Source organism: Neopelma chrysocephalum, unplaced genomic scaffold (assembly GCF_003984885.1).
Source record: "Neopelma chrysocephalum unplaced genomic scaffold, ASM398488v2 Primary Assembly neopelma1_59, whole genome shotgun sequence".
Lineage (NCBI taxonomy): Eukaryota > Metazoa > Chordata > Aves > Passeriformes > Pipridae > Neopelma > Neopelma chrysocephalum.
This window is the reverse complement of record NW_020897714.1, coordinates 27845764-27865099: the sequence shown is the minus strand read 5'-3', so window position 1 is coordinate 27865099 and position 19336 is coordinate 27845764. Positions and strand designations below refer to the sequence as shown.

General features: G+C 44.0%; 1 protein-coding gene across 4 annotated transcripts in view; it reads left to right on the top strand.

The window, feature by feature from the left end:
* WASHC1 (WASH complex subunit 1) overlaps positions 1–19336 on the top strand; it is a 44448-nt gene that overhangs the window by 17496 nt on the left and 7616 nt on the right. For all 4 annotated transcript variants that reach the window (XM_027680645.1, XM_027680647.1, XM_027680646.1 and 1 more), the window contains exons 3-4: positions 16134–16245; positions 16938–17084. In XM_027680645.1, the coding sequence (XP_027536446.1) occupies positions 16134–16245; positions 16938–17084 (259 nt within the window). The remainder of the gene's footprint in view (positions 1–16133; positions 16246–16937; positions 17085–19336) is intronic.

Sequence of the window (19336 nt, the reverse complement as noted above, 5' to 3'; positions counted from 1 at the left end):
AAGTGCAGAGAAATTTAAAGAAATTATTGAAGTGCTTCACCTTCGATACCCTCCTCCAACCTGACTTCAACTTCTTGCACCTAATAGCAAGTCTACAAATAGTGATACAATTTAATGAATAGCTAAAAGATTCAGTGCTGGCATTAATGCAAAATATTTCTTAAAACACAGGATGAGTTTGCATTAACTACAGAAGACATTCTGTGGAGAGGAAGGGCTCTTAATTCTTGATTCTGCATCTGAAAAGAGAGTGATGGAATACTGTGTCCAGGATGCTGAAATGGCCATTCAGGAGCACAAAGGAAATACAAGCCTTACTCATATCCTCCATCACTAAACATGTGGGAAGGGACACCTTCCAGTAGATCAGGTTACTCAAAGCCCCATCCAGCCTGACCTTGAATGCTTTCAGGGATGTGGCATACGCAGCTTTTCTATGTAACCTATTCCAGTGACTCACCACCCTCACTGTAGAGAATTTCTTCCTAATATCAAATCTAAATCTGCCTTCTTTCAGTTTGAAGGAAAATGCAACATTGAGGAGAGGTGTTCTCCTACCTTAGCAAAAGGAGCCACGCAACAATTCCAGACTTAACAGAGCTCTTGATAGGATTCTCTCTGCTCTTACAGTGGTAGTAGAATATCTTGTGGAAATATGAGACAGTTTGATCAAAACAGATGGCATGTGCAATAGGAAAGGCAAACAGTAAGGAGAAACTAAGGTAACTTGGGTACATATGGCTTGTTGATTTATTTTAGTTGGTGTTTTTTTTAACCCTGACAGGGAAGCCTCTTGTTTATATTCTGTGCCTTGTTGGAGAAAATTCAATATTGAGTAGCAGCTTTCAAGTTCTTGTGAGCAAATTTCCTCTCTGGTCCTTAAAGACAGGATTAGACAGACTCCCTGAGAAAGCATGTGAGAGATTCAGGAGTGGGAAGAAGTGTAAGATTTATCTACCTATATAAGTATGATTTGGTACCTGGAAAAATACCCAATGGAATATATTCGTTGTGGTTTGACCAGCCTGAGGCCTGAATCTGTTATGTTCCTCTCTAGGTAGTTTTCATCCTGCTTTTGCAACTCTAGGGCCATCAGATTCATTCTCAGAAGGAGGATTTGCTTCTCCTCAAAGGGTGAAGGAGTAGGTAACAAAAGAGAACAGAGGGAGGCAAGGTTGCTGTTTCAGTAAAGGAGTGCTTTTTTTTTTCTTGGTCTGGTCATGAGCAAGGGGAAATCCCACCTTAGCTTGTAGAGGATTGATTATGACAATGCTGATCCTTTGTAACAGGGATTTCCTGAAAAGAGGTGTCCTAGAGGAGTCTGTGATAAATCTTAACACATTTACTGTGCAGACTCTGTTCATGCAGCAGAAATTTGCACCTTGAAGAAAATCATTAATCAAAAAAAAATTGATACAAGCACATCTAGTTCACAGTGGCTTTCTGGATTAATTTTCTTTGCTTTTTGCTCATATTTTTATGTGTTTGTAGACTAAAATTAATTTACTACCATCTATAGACTCCCTGTAGCTCAACAAAACATGCCTAAAATGTTTAAAGAGCTATGATTTTAACACAAGAGATGGCACCAGTAGTAGCCACCATTGCTTATTATTCAAAGGCTGTGTTCCAAAACAGATAAAGCCAGTTGCAAAACTATCTGTGGAAATAAAGCCTGTAGCAGCAAGAGGCAAAAGAAACAAATGCTAGACCCGTTTGTGGAGGAGGTGAGAAGTGATAATCTTGATGAAGATTGCCTTCTTTCACCAGAGATTATTTTAGAGCACAATTTGAGGACAGAGCTGTGACTAAGTTGAAGGATGGATCACTTTGTATACCCTCAACTGCTGTAAATTGGTTTTTAAACTTTTATGAGCTATCCTGTAGCAAAAAGTACAGATGTGTAATTACTCCTGCTTCTACTGCTTTAAGAAGTGGAAGCCCAAGAGGACCTCTCTGCTGCTGACAAGATGAAAGATGGAAGTTTTTGCTCACTGAACTGTTTCTGCATTGCAAAGATAGTGTGCACTAAGTAATTGTGGTGAAATAACCTTATCTGAAGCCAAGTGCAGCGGGGTCTGCTTTTGTGGAGGCTTACAGGCTTCAAAAAGTCTGACACATTAATGCAGTGAGGTTTTAAATAGCTATCAGTTGTAATATCCTGCAGCATGAGAGTAATATATCCAGAAATAATAATGGTGATGTTGTATCCATAGTGGTCTAAAGGTATGTGAGAAGAGAATTCCACACTGAACCCTAAAGCAGGCTCTTCTCTGCATGGCAAGAGCACTGAGAGCCCTTTGAGAAAGAAGTGAAAAGATCTGGCAGAGGATGGAAGTGGTGGTGATCTCTCCTCCTGACCATGTGCCAAAAAGACAAGTCATGCAAGTCTTTACAATGGGACCAGGTATCCACCTTTGCATGTTTATTATCAGTTAATTCTGAAGCCAGAACTGCACGGGCATGTTGACACCTTTTCTAGGCTCATCTCTTGACCCCATTGTTTCAGAGTTTCTACCCAGTTCAGACATGGTAATGTGTGAATCACTGTTACCTGGTGTTCAGAAATGTTCAGGGGTGCTTTGAAAGTAGCATTGGGTTGGAGGGAGGCAGCAGTTCAGCATGAGCCTGGAGGGAAGGTGTGTTAGGGAAATGAGGGGTTTTTCTGTGGGAGGACATGCAAGTTGGGCTGCAGTATGTCTCTGGCTGTGTTCTGCTAACAGCCATGGTGCCAATCCCTCAGTAGTTCAGTGTGATGTCCGTGTCAGTTCAGGGTCCAGGCAGTGACCTGCGCCTTGAGGGCTGTCCAGAGAGCAGAGGTGGGACTGACCTCCCACCACACCTGTGAGTGAATAGTGCAAAGAGGTCTCATGGCTTCAGTCCTTTAGCGTGGGAATATTCAGTGTGTTTCCCTAATGTCTTCCCGCTGTTGTGGTGCCCTGAGAAGGTTATCCAGGAGAACTCCGAAACTCTGCTCTTTGTGTAGCTTAGTAAGCATCCTTTCCTTGAAATACTCTGGATGTCAGTGGATTGGAAGGATCCAGATCTGCACTTGATGGGAGATGCAGTGGCTGAGATTTTGTCCAGCGATAAGTCTCTGTTAATGAAGAGAGTTTTGGCAAAGATTTTATGAACTTCCCCATCCAGAGTGGCACTCCTTTCCCACTCAGTCCCTTACCCAAGTGGCTGCAGCTTTTTCTGTTTGGAAATAGGCAAGGAGAAACAGATCATAACAAGTCAGTGTGTGCCTTAGAGCAGAAGAAGTGTTCCCTTATTCCTTAGCCTACAGTTTCAGCAATATTGTCAGGTTCTCCCACTCCCACTCTTCTTGACACAACTGCCATGTTATTCTTTTATTTTTACAAAGTGATAGCTCTACCTTCTCAACCAGCTTCAGACACTGGAGCCCCACACATGTGTTGGGGTAATTTTCTGTTTCTATGGATGAGTTTGTATACTCAGTCAGCCCTGGAGGAAGAGATGCAAGTAAGTAATTTTGTTTTACAGGCATGACTTCCATTAGGGATCTAGTGCAGAGAAAACTGTCTGGAAAATAACACTGAGTGGCTTGAAATGTGTATTACAGGCTCCCTCCTATGTAAGTGGGAGTGTGCACACTGAGGGGAGAATTGTGGGAGGAACACCAGTGCCAAAGGTCTGTTCTTCACACTTGACTGGCGGATTAAATTCCCTTTCCATGGTCCTTTCTGACTGGCTGTGATGCTGTCACTGGGCTTTTGCAAATGGGGTAGGTTAGAGTTTGGGTGTAACTGCAACTGACAGTTGAGACAGAGCAGCGCTTTTGGAGACAGTAGATCCATTTGCAGATGCTAATGAAGGGGTTCCTGTTTCTCTTCCATCTAAATTCTCCAGGCAATCATTTTATTGAAGGAATTCACCATGCTGTGCCATTAAGGAGAGGAGAGGATAAAAATTACTTTTGGAGCCTGGGATAAGGGATTTGGATGGTAGAATGTGTTAAAGAGAAACCCCAGGTGGGTAATTTAGTGTCTTCTGAGATGGATTCCTTTCCTAATTTATCCAAGAACATGATCCTTATTGTGGATTAATATAAGTTATAAAACCAGGTATTTGCATTTGAATTTACTTCTAGGACTCTTGTTTTAGATTGACCAGCAAAGCTGAATATGAAAACATGCTTGCTGGGCTTAAGAGGCATAACAGGACATGCCTTTTAGAAGAGGAGGTAAAGCTCTGCTCTGTGGTAGTACAGCAGGAATAGCCTTACTGATTATCTCTGACATAAATATAACATGCCAGTCATTCCAGTAGCTCAGCACCAAGAAGTAAGAAAGTTCATGGTCTCCACAGAGCAATTCTCTATATTGATTTGTCCCGGTGACTGGGTTGGGTTGGTTTTGCTTCAACAACAGTACTTTTGGGAGTGACATCCTGGATTTTGTTAATTCCAGAGCAAACTCAGACTGTGTGTGACTATTCTTTTTAGAAAGGGAGGGTGTGAAGCTGCCAGCTGAGCATCAGGCAGGATTTTCTTTGTTCTTTCTAGCACATGGGCGATTTAGGGGGTGGGGAACAAACAAGGACACAGCCAAAATCATGCCCGTCATTACTCTTCATGCTTACTTTTAGCTGTGATGAGGGGTTTAGCTGCTGCTAAAGGCATTGATCCATGAGAACATTTATTGTTTGGGTATGTCAGAGGGAGAGTGGTTAGGCTATTAAAATTTATGAATTTACTGTCCTGGCAGTTTTGGGGTAGGAAAGGAGGTTTGGGAAGTGTACTGTACAAATTTGTTCTGGTATTACTGTGTTTCCATTCTTAATGGCTATTTGTGAATCACTATGTGGGAAAGATGAGTTTTAAAAGGACAGTGGGGAAAATGAAATCATGAGTCTAGAACTATTCTAAAGGTGATGTCTGATCACTGATGTGGCACAGACTGTTCATTGGAATGACAGAGCAGCTGTCAGGGCAAGCAGAGAGGTATCTGCTTTTTGATGCTGTTAGGAACATGTCTGCCTGTGGGACAAAGTTTTCAGAGGAAGAGTAGCTAGAAATCCCTCAAGAAAGTGCTGTAATCACTCAGGAAAGGTGTTAGATGGATAACGTGTCATAAAGAGTTGCTCTAATTTGTTGAAGAAGCACTTAGGCTCAAATTAGCTTGTTGATGGGCATATCACAGAAGGTGCCTTTTGAGATTTGAGTGTGACTGCAATTGATTGTAGGAGAACGAATAAGTAACACTAAACAACCTCTGTTTCTGAAGAGCCAATATTGTGAAATAAAAAACTTCATTTGCAAAAATTATGTAAAGAAATATTTCCTTTGAAAGAAGGAGACCTGTTTTGAAGTATCTGTTATGAGAAGAAGTTCAAATTGAAAGCACAGGTGAGAAAGGAAAGAGATAAGTTAGCAATGGGGTTTTGTAATGGCAAAGGGGTGATAATTGTTTCTGATAAAGTGTGTCTTATGTGGTTGGGCTTGTTTTAATTGTAGCAAAATTTTGGGGGAATCTTAGGAATGGACACTAGTCCTCACAGGGTGCTGAAGAGGATCATTGCTGAGCAGAAGTACCAGGTATCAATGTTCACAAGGGCAGAATTATCTAACTGAAGGAAGCCTGGAAGGAAGTAGAAGAAATTTCATTGAAATATAAGCTGTTGAAAGTACAGGGGTCTCTGCAGCAAATATGGTGAACAGAAACACAGTACTGAGAGTGCAAAACAAAATGATCTGGATACTCCAAGTCGTGCTTCAGAAGCTAGTTTGGTCATTTACCAAGTATCTGGTGACAACCTCAATAGGTCAGGACAGAGTGAGGGAAGACCACAGATGTGACAGAAGTCAGAAAGGAAGTAAGACTTAGAAGAAGAGATGAAGCGTAGTTGTCTTTGAGGGTTTCCCAACTGATGAAACAGACTGTTTTATGGTAGCAAATCGTTTTTCTTGGTTAGGCTTTCCTTCCCCTGAATATGCACATCCAGTTGTGCAGGACAATGGTTTTTATAGAGACAGATTTTAGTTAGGGATTTTTAGTTTTACAGAGACAGATTTTGTTGAGTGAGCACTAGCTTGTAAATGCTAGCTCTTAAGTATCTGTTATTGAAAAGGGGAATGAATGGTTCAACTTACCATGTGCAAGTTAAATTTTGTGTGATTGCCATCACTACTCTGAAGTGGAGAAAATTTAAGGTCAATGCAAAAGCCTTTACCTTTAAACATATGTCTTAAATGTGGTTAGAGGCTATTTTATGGATCCCAATAAAGAAGTGGTGGTGATGAGAGAACGGGCAGTGTTTTGTGTCAGGGCTTGCTGGCTGTAGTTTATTCTGGAGAGCAGGAGTGGGATGGGTTTGACCATGGGGAGGTGCTGAAAAAGGCAGAAGTACTTGCACAGGTGGTCTTAAGCTCAGTAAAATGGAAAATTAGCTACTGAATTGTATGTGTTAACTTCTGTGAATTAATGCAAAATTGTTCAATTTAGTGAAGTATGGACTGAAAATCTGATCTGCTGGGCCTGCACTGTGAATTTCTTTTGTTACAGGGGACAAATGATTCCACTCTTGGTTTCACAAGCAACTGAGACTTAATTAACACTTGGAAATTGCTTTGAGATCTTTGGGTGAAAAATTATGAAGTTCCAAGGATGTTTGATTAAATGCAAAGAACAGCAGTGCTTTTCTTGGAAAACCATGAGAGAGTCCTATTACCAGGGATCGTTTTCTGCTCTGGAGGCAGGTGTGTTTTGATCAGCATTCTTATTCTTGATGGCAATGGGTTGTTTTGGTAGTGAAGATCAACAAACTGAGAGCAGATTTGTGCTGTGTGCTGTGTTGGTATAAAAAACCCTCCACCCCAACGAATGAGAGGGAGCTCAGCTTTCTCAATGTGTTCAGCCTTACATAAGGGCAAGACCTGTAGTAGAACTCTAGGGATGTTCACTACATTGGTTCTTATCACACATGTGTAACTGGGTACTACTTACCTTGGTCAAGAAAACTGATTTAAAACCACTTGGAAGATACAGGGGAAATCTAGGAATGAAGAGGGGCTTCCTGATCTTCTGCTATAGATTGGACTGTCCTCTTGTTCTGCTGTGTTGAGTCAATGTGGATTGCCTTGCCAGTGGGGAGGAAGGCTCTGCAAATGTCGCTCTTCCCACATGATCATGGCGATGTAGTGAGGCATCTTTCGCTCCAGTGAGGCACAGGCTGAAAAGGGCTGGGGCAGCTGCTTGTCAGTGCTCATCTCCTGCTCTTGCTACATTCAGGTGAAGATCAGAAGAAACAGAGTTTTTGGCTGATGGCTTATGCATTTCTCTTGCAACCCTGCCTCGAAGAGGACACAGATCAGACATCTAAATCCAGGCTGATCTATCTCCTGTAACTACTTCTAGTAGGAAACGTGGAGCACAATGTTGATCAAGAGTGAGCTGTGTAACAAAAACACTGTCAGTGTAGAATCAGACGTGGTGCCCAAATGAAGGCTGGGAAGGAGTTTATTCCACACTCAGTGATTGAGAGGAATCTGAGATCTTTTTAAAGGTATTAGTTCTCCCTACCCCCAGATATAGTTCACCACAGAGTCACTTGGGCATTTCTCCACTGCCTATCTTTCCTGTGACTCTTTGTAGTGACATGCATTTTGTTTTCAATGGGAACAGGGTGGAAGATCTTTGGCTAGTCTGAGAATAGAGCTTTGATGGGAGAAAGAAAAGCCTAATGTTTGTGTACACAGTTGATTAATTTAAGGTTACAAGGTGCCAAAACACCCTCTCAAGCTATCTGCCAAATAAGATCTATTACTTCAAGCAACATGACAACAAAATTTACTTTTGACAGTCGTGTAAAATTCTGTCCAAACAGGATTATCTTTCCTTTCACAAGTGATCAAAAAAAAAAAAGGTAAACAAACCCCAAAACACTTAAGGCTATTACTACAAAATATTGAGCTTCAGTGAGTAAATACTTGTGAGATTTTTGCAAGGATGAATGAATACTGTATAGATAACAAGCCAGTTACTATACTTCATTAGTAACTTTTACTAGTTACAGCACTAGTATCAGTTACTACAACACCTCTCCCATGAGGAGAGGCCAAGAGAGTTGGGGTTGTTCAGCCTGGAAAAGAGAAGGCTCCAGGGAGACCTTTTTGCAGCCTTTCATTACCTAAGGGGGGATTATAAGAAAGATGAGGACAAACCTTTTAGCAAGGCCTGTTGGGATAGGACAAGGAGTACTGGCTTTAAATTAAAAGAGGGTGGATTCAGAATAAGTATAAGCAGTACATGTTCTGTGATGAGGCTGGTAAAACACTGCAACAGGTTGCCCAAAGAGGTGGTAGAGGCCCTGACCCTGAGAATATTCAAGGCCAGGCTGGCCAGGGCTCTGACCAGCTTGATCTAGCTGAAGATGTCCCTGCTCTCTGCAGAGGGTTGGACTAGATGGCCCTTAAAGGTCTCTTCCAACCCAGACTATTCTATGATTCTATACTTACAGCATCAGCTGCCTACTATCTTAAGACCATTCCTGTGGCTGCTGCTCTGGGAAGCAGTTCCACTACCAGTGGGGGAACTCAAAAGGTCACCTGTGAAACTTCAGCAGTACTGGGAAAGAACCATTTTTTTTCCATTGCTTCTTTTAGAAGTAATCTTTCCCAAAAGTTGTCACTGTGATGGTAGAACCTGTTTTGTTTATGTATCTTAACACTATTAATGGAGAAGTAGTTTTATCAAAAGTAGCCTGTGTAGTTTAAATAGAAGATCTAATTGTGTAATTTATTTGCAAACAGTGACTTTCTGCTTAGTATACACAAACTTTTTATTTAGTACATATTTCTTCTAAAAAAAGGAAAGCACATCTGCTTTCAGATCAGTCAGACTGGAAGGTTAAAGAGGAACTTGTTTGTGACCTTTTTTTTTGTGAAGAAAAAGGGAAGCTGCTTTTCTGGGGAAGAGAACAAGCTGCAGGGGAAGAGGGAGGAGGGTGCTGTGATGATAGGTCAAAATTCTAAGTTTCCAGTTTTACATAAACTTAACTCACAGTACCAGGAGTGCCTTGCAAAATGAGAGATTAAAAATCAAATTGAAATGATTTTTGTATGAGAACATGACCTGTGGAGAGTGATATATGCCAGATCCTGCTGAGGATAACCTGGCAACCTTGATCACTCTCCAATCTGGAAAGCGGTTCAGCATCACAGGAGCAGGGCACTGTGCAAATGCTGAAACACCTGCAAATCAGGCTTGAGGAGCAATCAAAGTGAGATAAACATTAATTAGTATAATACCCGAGCCCTTAATGGAGGAAGGAACGTTGATTACACTGTCTCACTTGGGATTTCTTTCTGTCAGAGATGGTGTATGATGACAGTTTCTGATTACACTTACTCAGACGTGAAGTAAGACCTTAAAAACTGCTTAAATATGGAGAGAGAAGAGCAGAAAGCAAACAAGTTGATCTTTCTTTGAGTGGTTGAACGTGTTTAGTTTTTTATAAGAGTGTACATTTTTTGCTTTTTGCCTTTCAAACTTTTGAGGTGAATTGGTTTTGTCAGCTGGTTTTGAATGCTTCTCTGGATCACTATAAACTGTAAATGTCTTAGCAGCCTTTCCTTTGCTCTCCCCATCTCGATCCTGAGATGTTGCCAGCTGCTGGGGTAGAGGCACTGCGTGGGAGTGGGGAGTGGGTTTCTTGCATTTCATTTTTGACACTGCCAGTCATGAACTCTGAGCTGGCCCACCACAGTGTGTAGGCAGTAAGGGGTAAGGCCATTTGTAGAGAGCACTCTGGTGCCTCATAAAACATTATCTTTTGTTAGCCAGCCTGAACACTCTCATATATTCTAGCCAAGATCTCTAGGCCCGCTTCAGTCTAGGGATTGTGCATCAAAGCGCTGAGTTATGGGTACGGGGGTTGATGCATTGATGTTTCCCCATCACTACAGCAGCCTGAGGAGTCATAAAAGCCCATTGCCTTTTCTCAGAGAAGATTCTTGAAAAATTTGAGATTTTGTTCTTCTCCTCAGCACACAAGTAGAAGAGAGCAGTGACAGAGGTCATAGGAAAGAATCGGGTGAGGAAGGAGCTCAGAAGCCTGCGATGAAAGGTGGACATTTATCTCCCTCAGCACCATCTTCCTTTGCTGCTTTCATCATGGGATGATGCACACTAGTGGTTCCCTGGCTTTTGGAAGGCCACTGAAACTTGCCCTAGAGTTTTAGTGGTATCCCATTCATCAGTAGTGGTATCATGTCAGTTTTGACACCAGTGCTGTGGAACAGTAAATGGCAGCCAGCACTGTTTTCTTCCCTTGTTACCCTGCTCCAGCACCAGCCGCTTGGAGAGTCTGGGAATGTAATAAAATACAAGAGCTATAAACTCCATCCTTTCTTATTCATGCTTCCTGCAGTTTGGCAGGAATTTAATAAAAGCACACTTTGTTGGGAAAAAAAAAAGAAAAAAAGGCAGCTTGACTTTCAGGCAAAAAGCCAAGGTTTAATAGAATAAATTTACTGTATGTACCCTGAAGTTTAGAACAGCACTGCCAAGCATCCCCCTGCTATCTCTCAGAGCTGGAGCTTGGGCTGGGAGGAGACCAGAAGCCTGACTTGCTGTGATGTTTCCTTATTTAAGGGAAAAAGTAATTTAATACTTCGTCTGCCTTATCCTCCTGTGCAACTTCATTTCTCATTCTGCTCCATAATGTTCTTTCTCCTTGGTTGATCGCTTACTTTTGTGCTTCAGACATGAAATTGAAGTTCTTTGGTATTCTAGAGAGGTTTGCTCCAGCCTCTGCTGCCTCACCTTTCTCATTCACCTTGGTGTGAAGCTTGCCTCTTCTCTCTCCCACTTCACAAATTTTGTCATCCCTGTCTCTTTTGGGTGACATGTACACTCAGCATAGACAGCAAAGCATCTCCTGTTGCTGTGATGCTTCCTTACAGATGAATTCTGTCTTGCTCAGCCATTTTTCTGGGAATATGTCAGCCTGTCTTCAAACCTGCTCTGATTTTAAACTTCTTTCTGATGCTGTCTGATCCCTAACAAATATAGATGATAAAAAATCTCTTTTTTGTTGTTGTTGTTGGCATTATGGAGTGCTTGGAGACACACATAGAAACATAGCATTGTTGCCAGTGCTGATGACTGTCAGGCAGTATCCAGTGTCCTGGATGCCAGACTCCTAATGCCTCAAATCTTTTTCCTATGGGAGCAAGAGAACAGTAGTTTTTACCCCACAAGTAGACACAGATGTAGCAGAGGAGGTCTTCCAGTAGCTGCCTGAATGTGGGATATATCAGAGGAGTTATAAGGAAATAAGAAGAAGTGATCTGCTCTGTGGCTGCAGGTGGGACAGAGGATAGGGGCAGTGATCTGGGAGGAAATATTCCTGGAACTTGCTGTGGTGTTGGATAGAGTTGCCTGTAAAATGGAGAGGAGTTTAAGGCAGCAGGATGAGAGCCTTAGGAGAATGGAGAAACAAGATCTAAGTTGGGGGTGAGGTGCAGGGGGCTTGAGGGCAAAAAGATTTCAGAGGTACAAGAGAAAGTGAAAGCTTGAATCAAAGCAGCTGAAAGATTGGCTTTAATATCTGCTCAGATCAAAAATAAAAGCCTATATGGATTAAGAGATAATCCACTAGATAGATTTAATCTACCACATGTATTACTTCCCCAAAGAAAAGCATTGGGAGGGGAAGGTTGATTTGGCTCAGTGCCCGGGATTTGAAGGTAGGTGATTATTCTTTTTCCACAGGCCTCCTGTTCTCTTGTCCCAAAGGGAGCACATCCTGATGAAATGGGGGGGCTGTTGCTGTAGCCTCCTGCTTCTTTGCAACTCCAAAGTCGCATTGAATCTAACTAAAGGCGTTTCTCAAGCAGAAGAGAGCACCGAGAGCAAAATAACACAGCAGTGACTAATAACTTAGGCATGGGGCAGGCTTAGACACTGATGGTGGCTTTGGCTGTCTGAGCAAAGGGTTCTGAGGGGCAGCAATGGGTATTTTATGAACATTTACCCTGCTGTCTTGAGTGCAATTGCCTTTCAACCAAACACTGCTCAGTGATGAGCTCCGAATGCCACCTTGCTTCAAGCACTTTGCTCCTGAAATCCTTGGCAACATCTCTCCCTCCCTTTCTGTTTCCTTTCTTTACAAACACTGGTTGACTCCTTAGAGTAAGTTCAGTTTCCACAGCAGTAGAAATACTAAAATTACTGGAGGATGATTGAACACAAGGGGTTTTTCTCCATATATTTTTTCTGTATCAGTACAGTATATTGTCTCTTTTAACTAACACATGCAGCTGTATCTTGAACTGTACATGCATAACAGTCATGCACTTCTAGGAGGCTGTACATGTGATGGAATTTGGATTAGTTGGATTGAGGAGGTTTAATATTTGTTTTCAAAGTTATTTTGTTCGGCAACAAATAAATTAATTCGTAGACTGATGTGTATTCCTTCGGTGTTGTGGGCCTGCATCTATACCACCTCAGGTGAAGGTTTTTGGCAGAACTCCTAAGGTCAGTGGGATTTGGCCTGTCAAATCCTAGAGTAGCAGATCACAGGAGAGAGTACAGAGTGCCTTGGGGAAGGGCTGTCATGGTTTGAAACACCTGAGCTGCCACTGGACAACTTCCCCAGCCTGTGCTGGAAGTGGGCTGTCTGCCTGATACTGCCCTTTCACTGATCATATTTGGTGGCCAGTAGGGATGGATGAAACTCTGGATGTCTTCCCTCTTTCCTTATGGATGCACCATTACTGTTGCAGCTAGGACGCAGTAATTGCCAGTCATGTCCGGGTTTTAGGGCTGCTTCCTTTTTAAGAGAGGTTCCAGCAAATTTTAAATGAGAAAGGTGTGTGCAGCATGGTGGACTGAGAGGTGCTTTGCTCTCTGTTATTCCCATGGTGCTGTCTGTGCTACAGGAGAGATGAGGAGTCTGGCACTGGGAAGCCCTTTGGAATAGCCAATGCACTGCTGTGTTTGGTGGGGCTGTAAAGGGAGTTGTGGCACTGTTCCTCTCCTGCACAGGTGTTTTGGAGGATGAGAGTTAAATGTGGGAGGGCTTAAGGGTGAAAGGTAAGTGTAACTGGGATTCCTCAAAAACTCCTTTGCTTCTTCACAGCTAGCAAAACACTGAGTGAGGCAAGGGAGAGGAAGAAGTTGATACCTGGTGAAGCACTGGGGATAATGTGGGGCAGGAAAGGGAGCAAGGGAAGCATTTCACTGGCTCATTTGACCCACTCACAGTCATGGAGTGGAAGAAAGGAGAACACTTACTGGTTTCTAGGTCTGAGCTTGCATAACTGCTTGCTTAACACTTCCTTCTGGGAGAGAAACGTGCTCTGTCAGGTCCTGAAACTTATGTCTGGGAGTCAGCAGGGTATTGGCTAAAAGGCACTTGATACCTTGCTTTTATGTGGAGCTTCAGGAAAGCTTTGTTGAGTTCTTCTAGGAGAGAGGTCTACTCACAGGTGAGAGAGAAAATTGCATCATTGATTTGAGGGAGAGCAGCAAAGCAGAAATAAATGACTGGGGTTTTTTCAGTTTTGAAGGAAGAAAAAATAGTCAGATGCCCCCAGGAACAGTACTGGAAATAGAGTCAATCAATACAATTATGAAACTTCTAGAAAAGAGGTGAACTGTGAGGTGGGAAAATGTTCTGGGGAGAGCAGTTAGGGAAGACTCAGGTCCTTCAGAGGCATCTCACACTTGAACAAAACAAGGCAATGGGACAGCCCTGTGACACATGAAACTTGCTGCAGACAGGTGCTAGGAAATGCACACTGAAAGGAACAACAGAAACTACTCTGAGAACCTATCAAGTGTATAAGTGATGTGGACTTACTCCACTGAGGCAGAGGGAGGATGTGGGAAGAAAATCATGAACAGATTTGTACTCAGTGTTGGTACAAAATACAAGCTGTTAGACTGTGTTTAAAATAAAAGGATGGAGAAATGGAGAATAATTCTGAGAGGGAGAATCTCATGAGGTTCAATTTTACTCGTCTCCTACTCCAAACAGAATAAAGTGGAAACAGGCTGTGTGCTATCCTGCCATATGCATAAGGAAGGTTTTTCATACTTCCAGGAACAGGGGAGCATGGGTATAAACAAACAGAAACAGTTAAAGCTGTTTAGTGAAAGAAGTGGGGTACTACCAGAATGATACAAGGTGAAACAGGTTTGTATTGGCTGTTTTTCACTACCTATGTTGTGGGGGGCTTTAGTGAGTCCATTTCTGTACTGTAATAGGGAATGTGCTGTAGTGAGTCCATTTCTATACTGTAATAGGGAATGTGCTGCACAGGGTGAAAATACTTGAAAAGATGGGTTTGGTACAGTTTGAAATTGGGAATCATGGATCACTGCTGATGTCAAATTTGTTGCTGAAGGGAATTATACAAACAGAGCAGAAAAAAAGTGTGAGAGCTCTCTCAAAAGCAAAGAGGGACTTTTGGTAAAATTGAAAGACAGTACTTGAGATTGATTTTTACAGGCACAAAATGATCTGATGGAACTCATTGCTACAAAACACTGGTGAAGTGGAGTGCTCTCTCTCCTAATGGGTCGTATAGCCATAAAAGTACTCTTTACTGATTTCATTGGAGGGGTGAATGTTCAGAACACTTTTCAGCTTTTGAGCTTGAAGCTAGGGAGAACCTGCTGGTCGTGCATGGGGAAGGAAGGGCTCTTCTGAGAGGGTGATTCCGTAGTTTCCTGTAGCTGATGTCTGCTCCCAATGTTCCTCCTAACCTCTGGTTGAACCTGTGTGACAGTTCCAGCAGCATGGCAGCCACTGTGCGTGACATGCAGGCAGTTTTGGCTGTGCCCCTGGCTGCAAGGTGTCTGCTGTAGTCTTTGTGGGAAAGGAATATGTCCACATGGTGAACACAGAGGTACTTAACCAGTGTCTGCTCTCCCCTTTTGCCACAGAGTGCTTTTCACCTCAGTCCCAAAGCATTTTGATGCTGATCTAGTGTCATGGTTTATCCCCAGCCTGCAACGAAGCACCACACTGCCCCTTGCTCACCCTGCCCCCAGCAGGCTGGGGGGTAGAGAACTGGAAGGGTAAAAGTGAGAAAATTCATGGGTTGGATAAGAACAGTTTAATAATGGAAATAAAATATGATGATAATAATACTGTAATGAGAAGGAAAATAAGATAAAAGGAAGAGAAATAAACCCCAAGAAAGACAAGTGATGCAAATGAAAAACAATTGCTCACCACCAACTGACCAAAGCCCAGACAGGCCCTGAGCAGTGCCCCCCTGCCAACCTTCCCCCTAGTCTATATGCTGAGCATGATTCCATATGGAATGGAATATCCCTTGGGTCAGTCAGGATCAGCTGTCCCGGCTGTGTCCCCTCCCAACTCCTTGTGCACCCCCAGCCCATTCACTGGTGGGATGGGGTGAGAGGCAGAAAAGGCCTTTGCTCTATGCAAGCCCTGCTCAGCAATAACCAAAACATCCCTGAGTTATCAACAGTGTTTCCAGTACAAATCCAAAACACAGCCCCATATCAGCTACTATGAAGAAAATTAACTCTACTCCAACCAAAACCAGCACATCTAGTCATGCAAAAATGATGCACATTATCGTGCTTCATTTCTCCAAATGAGGACCTAATCTTGTTTAACTGATGTGGAAACCAAATCACAAATCTGCTAAGCAACATAGACAAAGTTGTGTAACGACCTGCTGGTACAGGAGAGGACAGTATAAGCCATGCGAGTCCTGAACTCTGCTCATTAACATGTGTTGCCTTTCATTTGTGACAAGTCATTTTTATTAAAAATATGTTGGCAGTTGATAACTGGCTTTCTTGTCAGCAGTACCTGCAGAGAGGCTTGTGGCCCTCTGGTGTTGGCAAAAAAGCTGCAGTTTTCCATCTTTCTGTGCCTTAAACAGCCTCAGGAACATTGTGCTGTGAGTCATGGACTAGTCCTACTTCATGTCATGTCGGAGTACATAAAGCTCTCAATGGGATGGAGATGAGTGCGTCTCAACCAGCACTTTGTTTTGCCCTTTGAAACAACCCAGTCCACAGAGACTTGCATCCTTCTCTGAGGGTCTGGGCACTGGCTGTTGCCCAAAAATCGCTGGTTCTGGATTCTTCATCCTAGGAAATGTGCTTGCTTCCTAGGATCTCTCAGCGGGTGGAGGCCAGCCGGGCACAGCTTCAGGCAATTGGTGAGAGAGTCACACTCGCCCAAGCGAAGATTGAGAAGATAAAAGGCAGCAAAAAGGCTATTAAGGTAGTGACTTCAGTGAAGGCTGCACTGTTTCCTTTCTTCCCTCCACCTTCTCTCTGTACCTCTGATGTAAGCTCTGGTGAAGAAAGGGTGCTCGGCCACCACAGCTGCTGCCCACTCACCACTCCATGCCGTGCTGCTGAGCAGGGTTGTGATGAGAATCCCATTCCTGACTTGGCCAACTGATGATTTTTAGACCCATGAGCCACACAGCCCCAGGCTTTATGGAGCCTTTATAGGTTTCTGTCCCAGCTGCTTCCTGAGAAAGATGAAAGGCATGTGCTGACTAAGCCCAACACCCTCGCACTTCAGACTCATAGACACTTTGGCTATTTGAATGAAAGCTGCTGTTAGAGAGCCTCCCCTTAGTGCATCTTAATCCCATTGAGCCATGTAAAACTGGTGAAAATCCTCCTTTCACTGTTCTTGCTCCATTTTATACAGTATTTCCAACTCCTTTCCTGCCAGTGGAAGCATTTTTGCCAATGATCTCCTTTTACTTTTATAGAGAGGTTCTGGCGCTTCCAGTTTCAGAAGTGGCAGTCCATGCACGTAACTGTTAGGAGCCTGCTATCTCCAAGGCTGTCCATTCCCATTGGCAGCACAGATAGGATGCTCACTCCATTCTGTGTGTTTCTGTGTTGTAGAATTTCCCAGCTGTTGGGTTGTTTCAGTCCCTCCTTGTTTCTCCACAGGTATTTTCCAGTGCCAAGTACCCAGCCCCTGAACGGCTGCAGGAGTACAGTTCAATTTTTGCTGGTGCAGAAGACCCAGCTAAACAGAAAGGGCCAAGGCACAAGATTCAGAGCAAACATCGAATGCTGGATGAGAAAGCTCTGCAGGTAAGGAGGAGGAGAGCAGACCTTGGCATGAACAAGCAAAAAGAAGCTGGGAGGCTGTTAGTCTCTTTGACAAAGTGGATCAAGGCTTTGGGATATGGGCTGGGAGCAGAACATATTTTCATTTGGTCTGTCAGTGAAAGGATGTGAGATTAGGCTGGGAAGCTTGTGGAGATGCCAGTTTGAGAGGGCTGTGTCAGTACAAGACCTTGTCTGGGTGGTTGAGTGCTCTGGGTATCTGTCAGCTGCCAACTCTCTGGAGCAGTTCCATTTCCTGAAATGCTCTTTTCTGCAGCAATTGTTGGTGGGTGCTGCTGCCTGGGCTTAATCCTTCAACTGTGTAAGTCTGGGATCAGGGTCGTAGCTGTTTAGAAAATAGTTTCTGAAGGCTCTGATGTAAGCGATGGTGAGAGGGGAAAGGTAAGAAAGATTGTTAGTGTCTCAGGAGAAAAAGAAGTCCTTCATTAGAGCACTTTTCTGCCCCAGGAAATTGTTGCACTTGGATATTGTCCCTTCCTGGTTCCCAGCAAAGTTGTACATCTTGGGGAGGAGGGAAGATCATTTTGCTGCTTCTTTAGTTTGTGCTTTGCTTTTCCTTTGCCTACATACAATAGATGTAGCTCATCCATTGTAGGTTTCAAGCCCTTCAGAGAGGCTGAATCTCTCAGTACCCAGCCCAGTTGGGGCTTCCAGGTGTACCCATAGCACAGATGCCTGCAGCTGGTGGCATTGAAAGAGGTTCTGAACTTTTGAGTTCCCTTTTAACCTCAAACCACAACAGTAGCAGAGAGGGGAGGTTTTAGGGAGGTCTGAGAAGCAATGGGTTTGGCAGGAAGTGCTACCAAAGGATTCTTCAACAATTTGGGTCAACATCCCTGGGTTGGAAGGACAGGAGGAAAAGTTGACGTGCTTAAATTTTAAAAGTTGATGTGTATGTGCTCTGTCAGGAGTAGCAAATGTGCTATTCCAGGCAGGTTAGGGATCAACTTGACAACTTCCATGCTTTCCACCCCTAAAGAGACTTCCTTCCTAATCCATGTGTGACTTGGCCCAAAAATAAAGCTGCCACTGAATAATTTATCATGCTAAACTTTCCCGAGTGTTAATGGCGTTGAGGCCTCACAGTGAGGTAGTTATGAATATTTCAGCCAGGCCAAGGAAGCAGGGCTGCTGGCTGAATGGACAGCTGGCAACCTTGAGCAGGGTCCCTGCTTCCTCCGGGTCCTGGCAGTAGGGCAGGGCAGAGCTGCATGGGACCTGCTGCCAGCCTTTGGGAGGCCAGTTAGTGGTGCTGTCTGGCTGGTGGCCCCGTCCCATCAGAGCGTGGGGGGAGCAGAGGTAGGCAGTGAGCAGTGAGTGGACAGGGAGATGTGTCCTCGCCATGAAGGGCTGGTGCCAATGTATAGCCCCTGACACAGGAGGGAAATTGAGAAGAGCTTCAGCTGGTAGAAAGCAGTGTCCTGCAGAGAGCCAATGGTGTGCCCGTTCAACTGGCCTGCTGGCTCCAGCAGGCTCCACAAGCCTTTCCCCACAGCCATCTGCCTGCAATGCCACCTCTTCCCAGGCAGTCTCCATACCTTTGCCATGTTCTGCCCTTTGTGACTAAGGCTGCCATCCCCACAGGGACTTTGTTTCAGGCCCTGATGGATGTTTGTTGTTCCCCTCCTGTGACCCATCTTTTGATCGTCCTGTGTGGCTGTTGATCTTTCTCTGGCTTTGCTGACCCTGCGTCATGCAGCAGCCTGGTCACTCTTGTCAGGCTCACACACGGGAGCTCCTTCATGTCTTCTGTGGGATGGGGGGATGCTGCTTCCAGCTGGTGAATGATGGAGGGCCCTGCACCAGGAGCAGTTGGTGTGTTGAGTGGTGCTTGGTGCAGCTGAGCTCTGACCGTGCTCCAGTGGGACAGACCCTTCTCGGCCATAGCTGAGCACGGAGCCTGATGTGCCTTGCAGTAATGAAATGTGGCAGGGAGAAGTCTAATGTTTGCATTTATGCCCTCCTCAATTATTTAGGGCTTTCAGCAGAGGCTCACTGCCTGTTTTCACTTCTAATGAGGGCCTCTTTGCTGGGAGCAGTCACAGTGGCCCTTGCTAACTCCACTTGCACATCCCCACCAGGAAAGCAAACTCTGCTCCTGTCAGTTTGAGAGTAAACGGTGGCAGCCTGTGCTCAGCATTTAGGGTTTGTGCTCAGGGGGGAAAGCAGCTGAGCTGTAAATCTGTGTGGTTCTGCAGTTTATTTGAAAATGGTTC